General features: G+C 32.1%; 1 protein-coding gene across 1 annotated transcript; it reads right to left on the minus strand.

The window, feature by feature from the left end:
• Nucleotides 1-3,079, minus strand: LOC114420486 (early nodulin-like protein 2). The gene is made up of 6 exons (XM_028386370.1): nt 3,035-3,079; nt 2,822-2,898; nt 2,071-2,111; nt 435-832; nt 199-272; nt 1-19 (listed from the first exon to the last, which is right to left on the minus strand). The coding sequence occupies exons 1-6, from the start codon at nt 3,077-3,079 to the stop codon at nt 1-3; spliced, it is 654 nt and encodes a 217-aa protein (XP_028242171.1).
• Between the last annotated feature and the right edge of the window lie 5,364 nt (nt 3,080-8,443).

An 8,443-nucleotide genomic window follows, 5' to 3' on the forward strand; every position in this document is an offset into this window, starting at 1 on the left:
TCACAACTTCCTGTTAAGTCTGCACCATGAATAAAAAAATTTCAATGGCACAAACAATTGTGCCAAATATTTTGGGGCAGAAAAGGGAACCAGCTTCTTCAAATTTCAAAGGCTAAACGTTTCAAAGTTTTAATAATGAAAAGATCATAAAAAGTTAAATTTAGAGAAAATAACGAGAGAGAATAGAGTAGATCTCACCTTTTATTCAAGCTCTCGACCTCTTCATCGGTGACTTGAAACCCATACACTACCTTCCTCATCCCATCCGACGGCTGAAATTCCACAATAACAACAAAAAAAACCACAGATAATGAAAAATAAAAATTACCCAAAGAAGAAACAAAAGAAAAATAGAAAAAGTAGACTGTATCTGGTGAGAACGAACGACGAAGGAAGGAGGAGCTGAGGAATCAGAAATGGGAGCTTCAGGCCACGTAAGCAAATCTGCACTTGAAGTGTGTGGCTTCCTCACCGGATTGCTTCTCTCCATATCCTTTCAGGCCACGTAAGCAGATTTGCAGTTGAAGTGTGGGGGCGTCGGCGGGTCCGTCGCTGACTACGACGGGGCTGGAGGTGACGGGGGAGTCGGAGGGAGACACGAGGGCGGGAGGAGAATCGGTAGGGGAGTTTGAAGGAGAGGAAGCGGTAGGGCCAAAGGAGGAGGAGGAGGAAGGAGTGGTGGACGGAGGAGAAGAGGCCAGAGTGGTTTTTGAAACGGGAGCGGGAGCGAGTGGAGGAGGGGTGGTGGTGGTGGGTGGGGGAGCGGAGGAGGTGGTTGGAGGATAGGCTTTGGGCGCGGTAGCCTGTGGAGGGGACGGCGACAAAGAGGAGCCTATGGTGGGAAAGTGGCAAGGGAAGAGAAGGTGAGAGGGAGAGGATCGTGATTCGAAGCCTTTCAAGAGAGATTCGAGCTTCGAAGGTTCTAGAAATCGCGAACCCTAATTGCTTCGAAGGTGAAGAGTGTAGGTTACTGAGTTGGGCTTTGTGTTGCCTTAATTAAACTAAGACGGGCCTACATAATACCCGTCGTTAACTTACTAACTTCAATTTCAAAATTGTCACTATCTTACATTCTAAGACGGTTCTTTTTAACTGCCTTAGAATGTGTGACGTAAAAAATATTATTTTTACTCCAAATTACAAAATTTGCCACCGCCTCCTCTTTTAAGACGGTCCTTTAGAACCGTCTTAGAAACAACGTCGTAAATAATAGTTTTTCTAGTAGTGTGTGGTATTAAACAAATTTGAAACCAAACAAATGTATATCATTCACTATGATCCACTCAAATCTAATATATTCTTTCGTGTTTTTAATATCAACTAATCCAAGAATTAATTTTGTTTGGAATGATATACATGAGATCAAAAGTTCAAAAATTAGGTTCGTACAACTAGCATCCTGTTTGATCATGCAAATAATTATGAGTTTTCAATTAACATATTAGCTCCTAGTTTACGAGTAGTTATAGGCTGATTACCCTTATTGTCATCATCATTACCATTAACCTCGTACGATGAATTAGAAAACAGAAAACAGCAAACAACACTAACAACTTCAGATTTTAGTTGATTAAAAATGAAAATGGGGTCAACTATAGGAATAACCAAACAATTCATATACAATGTTGATGTCCTGTTATATATCTTATACACAAAGTCATGCAAAATTATCTCCTCATCCTATGACTTTACAAAAATTTGTGTCTATGTGACCACTGAAGAACCTTCTTTCACTCATGACTGTAGGCAATATCTGACAAGAAACACCTTTTAACAGCTGTTGTAGTGCAAGTTTCCTGCCATCCCTGACCTTCCTAGTAATTCTCAACCTGTGATGTATATATATTTAGATAGATAGTTATTATGAAGCTAGTCCTAAATGTTTCTTCAAAGGCACAATATAGTATTAATAGATTTACTCACGGTATCTACAATGTTCTCGCCAACTTTAACTCCTCCAATCATATAAATGGATTCCTTGACAACTACAGCAACATAATACCCCCTAGGATGATTCATTGGTTCCCCTTATCATCCATGCCCCAAGACGGGGATCAAACACTTCAATACTTGGAACCATTTTGTCACCATCAAAGCCACCAAGTGCATACCTATGCAATGCAAGAATTTTAAGTGAAACATGTCTCAGTAAGCACAAAAAATTTCGAAACAAGGGTTAGATTAAATCTATGGTTAGAATAGCAGTACTTTATCTATGGAATTTTACCGTTTATGGTGGCATGATCTAGTCCAAAATGATTCAAAGATAAGTTGAGCACTTTCCAAACACATAAATGGATAACAACCAAGTTTAGATTTATAAAATTTACTGATTATTCCCTCCATTCTTTTCAAAATTATCTTGTGTACAAATTGTTTGGGATTTGGGCAGAATATTTTGGAACAACAACATTAAGTTGGCATGGTCAAGATTAACACATTGCAAAACACTCACAGTATACTCGAGCAAGATCAATTGCTCCTTCATTAATGAAAATAAAATGCAATTATGGAGACAAAAGACGTTGAGCTCACAATTTTTCATTTAGAACAACTAATGAATGGCAGCCTCGCTTTACATTCATGTTTGGTATTTTGGTCCAAGAATGATCCCTTGGATCAAATCTTTCAGCAGACCTGCAGTTATGTAGAAGTGTCATTCACATTGGTACAAATAAAAAATAATACCCTATTATATAAAAAAAATAAAAAAATCATAGTCTAGATCTGCCATATTTGCATGAAAAGTTTCAACTAATGATATAAATAAATTGAACCATTCAGTTAAAAAATTGAACCAAAATCAAGTTATAAATATTACCTTAAGTAATCATTTCCATCAAATCCGCCAGTGGCATAGATTGCACCATTGAGTTCCACTGCAGCAAGAACAAATCTCTGGAAATATAAAGAGCATTCAAGTAACAAGATAAATAGTTTTTATGCTTTTCAAAGAAATTATCTAAATGATTACATAATTTATTCTGCCATGTGAGAAAGAAAAGACTTAGGTCATCTTAGAAGTGACAAATACATTGAAGGTATAAGGCCGGTAACAATACCTGATACAAACATACATACTAAATCATGATATAAGCTACCCTAAAGGCCTAAACAATTTTAAAGGTGCAAATTCTCATTATATATGAACTTGGAAGTGCAACTAATGCCCTTAAAGGCATGGTAAATGAACTTGGAAAAGCACTGTCATGTGTCACAATTCACTGTGACAGTCAAAGTGCCATCCACTTAGCAAATCACCAAATGTACCATGAGAGGACAAAGCACATAAATGTGAAACTACACTTCATCAAAGATGCGATTGAATCTGAGAAGGTGAAGGTGGAGAAGGTTTCAACAGAAGAAAACTCGGCTGATATGTTCACAAAGTCCTTATCTAGTGTCAAGTTCAAGCACTGCCTGGACTTGATAAATTTTGAAGATGCCTAAAGCAGATTGGTAGAAGTGTAGCCTTGAATCACAAGATAGACACTTGCTGATTTGGAGTCAAGGTGGAGATTTGTGGTGTGTGACTCAAAATCACAATTGGCACAAGTGAGAAGGCTTTAAAGTGGTGTTGTCATAACTGTTTTCAGTTATTATAACTGAATTGGTTTTGGCACCAAAGTATAGACTTTGTTCCTCGAACTAGCTTTTAGAGTGTATATATACTCTTGATCATGTAATACACAGAGAGAGAGTTTTTGAGGCTGCAAAAATAGAGGAGTTGCAGGAAATTCAGAGAGTTCTTAAAGGAGGTAGTGAGCTAGGTGATTGAGAGAGGTTTTGAAAAGAGAAACCAAGAGAGATCAAAGCTAGCTACTACTTGCATTGAACTTGTAATTTCATGATCAATGTGATGATGAGGAGTTGCACTTTCCCATGGATGTAGGCACATTGCCGAACCACGTAAATCTTTGGGTCTTGCTCTGTTGTGCTTGTTTTTTGTTTTTTCTAGTTTTTTTATCTTGTGCAGGTTTAAGAGTAGCAGAACTTATAGAAAGAACCAACAGAACACAATTGCACAAGTACAACACAATGTTCACTTCAAAAAGTTGAGTATCATAAACAGATTTAAATTGCTGTTGTGGTTTCATTGCAATCCTTGACAATGCAGGAAAGTGCAACTAATGCAATCACGGTGAATCAAAATACCTTTATGTTACAGCTGCAATCGCAGTTGCAGACCATTTTTTAGAATCATATTGTCATCTTAATTTTTTTAGATTCATACTAACAGTGTTTCACACTAAACTTTAAAGAAAGGAAAAGAGAAAAGAGAAGAACTAACCAAACAATTGTTTAGATAGACATTCTTTAATTGTGGCATTCTTACATCTAAAGATGATGCCACCAAGTTGGTTCTCAAATTTCGACCACATGATAAATTTGGAGAGAAAGATTGAGTCACACTGACCTGAGAAGTTTGTGTTTTCTTCCGCGCCCCCACCCTAGCAAGAGAGGAGAAAGGTTAATTCATTTACAATCTATGGCAAAATTAAAGCATAAAGTGAGTTGTCAATATCTTGAAAAGCATCTACAGAGACAAGGAAATCAGGGTTTGGACAATAAAATGGGTTTTCCTTTTAAGTTATTGACAAGATGGAAACTCACAAAGGAACCATTTTTCCAGAACAAAAAAACGATCATGGACCACATTCCAAATTTCCAATTCACAAGAACCGCAAGCAAAACTAGAACAGTTCAACAGTACAAACTCTCGTGTTTAGAAACCTTAGCAATGCATCAAAACATCATAGGTGGCATTCACTGTCCGAGGTAGTAGGAACAAGAAAAAAAATAAAAATGAAAAGAGAGACATACTAAAAGCTCAGTTCAAAAATCAAAAATTGATGAAAAGGGGTTTATCCGAATAAATCCAAATCACTAAAGCAACATGGAAAATTTCCAATCCAAAACCTTTCATAAAATGGCATTCACAAGAACGGAAGAGAACAACAGAACAAACGCAGTTCAAAGTTTCAAAATTGACGAAATGGGGTTTATCCCAACACCCCCCAAAAATCTAAGAGACATGGAAAATTCAAAACCAAACAAAAAACCTTTCATTGCGGTTATGATCAAGAACTGGGAAGAATATAAAAAAGAAAAAAAAAGAAGAGGGTGTGCATTTTGAAGCCTACGTTTTTCAGGCATACAAAAAGCGAACGATGCTGAGAGAAACTGAGAAAGTGAGGGAATAACGAAAGATGTTTCGAAAGAGTCGCGAAGACTGAAAGACGGAACAAAGCTTCCAAAGGAAGAACAACTTATTACAAGTGTTTATGGTTACAAAGCATAATCCCCCACTCTGTTCTTTTCTGTAGGGAAGAAACACAAAACAATGTTATCAAATTCGAGAGTTTAGGCAGACTTGTGAGAATGTCATAAATTGGATGTGTAGACTAAGTCGTAGATTCTAAGAGTCTACTTTATATAAAAATACTAACAAAACATTTATAAGCCATATACTAATTAAATATTTTAACAATATAAAAATAAAACAGTAAATCATAAAGTTCAAAATATTTAAATAATCAAGTCTAATAATAATACATCACTACTACTTGTAGAGGTTATAGTAGTGGTAGATAATTCTCATTGAAAGTTTGATGTTATTAGACAATAAGAGTTTGATATTATTAAATGCAAGAATTTTGTATTTGAGAATAACACGTTAAATTAAGCCACCTTGAATACTAAACAGACATAAAACAATAAAAAATAACTTGCATTTTGATCTAATTTTTTTTAACTTACTAACTCGTTGACTCGGTGGTAAACTCGAGAGTCTACTGAGTTTATAGAATTTACTCAAAGTCTAATAAAGAAGAGTTTAAGTCAACTCGAAGAGGACAAATAGGCTCGTAAACTCGTAACTATTAGTGAGTTAACTCGAGAGTTTGATAACCATGGTTTAAAGCGAACAAAAAATAAAAGATTTTTTTTTAAAGTTGATGTTTCTTCTTTTTATTAATTTTAATCACTTAAAATAAAATTTATTGTTATTATTTTTTTTAATTCTCCTTGGGACACTTGTTTCATGGATATTTTTTTTAATCTCAAAAATGCAATAATGGAAAAAATTACCTTCTATTTGCTATGAAATAATAAAATAATTAATTTCAAACATATTTTATTCTTTAGTAAGTTAATCAAGTACAATACATATTTAATATTGACAAAGAAGGTAAGAAAAAATTATTCTTATGTTTAATAAAATTAACTAAAAAGCTAGTAAAAATGAGAAAGTTTAACCGAAAGTTAAAAAGATAATGGGTAGTTAAAACTTGATAATTATAAGTTTTTGAACTAACTTATTAAATTATAAAGTTTTTTTTATAAAACTAACTATTGAATTAACTAAAATATATAAAATAATATATTTAAAAAGGATGATATAGAAATTAAATAAATATTTTAAGAGTAAGAAGATAATAAAATATAAAAAATTAGAAATTAGTATTTTTAAAAATTTTATTTCAAAATATATTAAAATTATTAAAGAAAGCTATAAAAAAACTTATTTACTAAATAACCAAACAAAATTTTTTAACTAATAAAAAACCTTCTTATTTATTGAGTGCCTCATTATCCTGTCAACGTTTTTAAGGTTATGTGCTATAATTTTTCTTTCCCATAATTTTTTTCTTTTATGTTGTGCGATTCTTGCAATTTCAGTACATGTTGGAGGGTCATGTATATATTGATAGATAGAAAATGTGTTTAGCATTATGGCATATAGATACAATATGTGAAGAACACATTCTCAAAAATATTTTTTTAAACACACCGAATTGGTTGAAATTTATTTAAAATTATAAATTTTATTGGGTCTTATAATTCATGATTTTTCTCTTATTTTTGTAATTTTTTTATAAATTTTATTCAATAATAAAATATATGTTAAAAGAAGTGTCTTGGAAAAAGTGTTACGGACACTCCTCATTTGAGGAATATAAAAATATTTTTAATCAATTTTAATAATTAACCAAAAATACTTTTTAATAATACCCCAAAATAATATTTTCATTATATTCTAGAAAAATATAATTATAAGACTAAAAAGTTATCCAAAATAAATTTATAATTACCATTTCTATCAAAATAATATATATATATATATATATATATATATATATATATATATATATATATATATATCATAATTTTATTCATTAAATGTAAAGTCAATATTGATTTCAATAGCTTTCATGTCTCATAAATTTTATTTGGCATTTTACATGCACCTCAAACATATTTTCTTAAAATGCCAATGGCACACTGAAATCTGACGAAGGAAGCAATCTCCCAGTTCAGCAAACCTTCGATCAGAATCACATTCTAAGATTCGAATTCACGAGAACCATGAAACATCCAAATTAAACAAAACTGGAAGAGTTCAAGTTCAAGACTACAAACTCTCATGTTTAGAAACTTTATCTTTTGTACGTCATCGAGACATTGAATCAAAGCATCATAAAGTGGAATGCACATACAATGCCCAATAACGTGCAAGTGGGGACTACAAAGGAGAAACTGAGAATAAGAGTAGAACAAACCCAGTTCAAAAATCCAAAATTGATAAAATGAGATTTAGTTTATGTACGTCAATCAGATTTAAATATATTGTTTACATTTTTTTATTATAACATTGTTTGTCAATTTAAGGACAAAAATATGTTGTCTTTAATTTTTTTAAAAATTTTTGGTTGGATATTTGATGACCTAAACCAAATTATTATCTTCTAACATCAAGTTGATTTGGTTTGAGGTAGAAAAAAAATTAAAATCCAAACAAATCCAACCAACTAAAATCAATTGGTTCAAATTTTATTTTCTCCCTATTTTGAATCAAACTGTACCAATAAACACCCCACAGCTTATAACAAAATGATTGAGTGTAAGACAAAAATTAACATAAATCCTTTTGGTTGAGTGAACAATTAGTTTTATCTTAATATTTTTATTATTATTTATACATATTTTAGTGAACCATAAATCTATGATTTTTTTTACTTTATTATTAAACAATATTAATTATTAATTTTATTAGTAAAAAAAATCAAACCTGTAATTTTTTCCTTTATTTTCTTCCCTATATCTTCTACTTTTAATGCTTCATTACATGATCACTTAGCTAATCTATCCTTCATTGTGGTTAGGATGCTAATATAGACAAGTAATCTTCATTAGGGGTAGACGTTTTGGATTATCTGGATAAGGAATTAATTTCTCTGGAAATATTAGAAAATCGAATTGGATTGTCTAATGATGAAACTAAAACAAAATATTTAACTAAAATATATGATTCTTTCGTGAACGGATGCTTTCATGGACAAATCGAAAATATTTTTTCAATCTCAATCCAATATGAAAAAAATGACAAAAAAAATACCATAGAACAATGTGAACATATAAGTGTTGCGGATCAGAAAAAAAA

This window comes from Glycine soja, chromosome 7, assembly GCF_004193775.1.
Source record: "Glycine soja cultivar W05 chromosome 7, ASM419377v2, whole genome shotgun sequence".
Classification (NCBI taxonomy): Eukaryota; Viridiplantae; Streptophyta; class Magnoliopsida; order Fabales; family Fabaceae; genus Glycine; species Glycine soja.

Excerpts from the sequence above, each read along its gene's own strand:
- LOC114420486 (XM_028386370.1), bottom strand. The coding sequence starts at position 3,079 with ATGTATGTTTGTATCAGGTATTGTTACCGGCCTTATACCTTCAAT. Across the intron at positions 2,899-3,034 it reads ACCGGCCTTATACCTTCAAT|AGATTTGTTCTTGCTGCAGT; the intron begins GTATTTGTCACT and ends TTATATTTCCAG. Across the intron at positions 833-2,070 it reads TGGTGACAAAATGGTTCCAA|GCTCCTCTTTGTCGCCGTCC; the intron begins GTATTGAAGTGT and ends TTCCCACCATAG.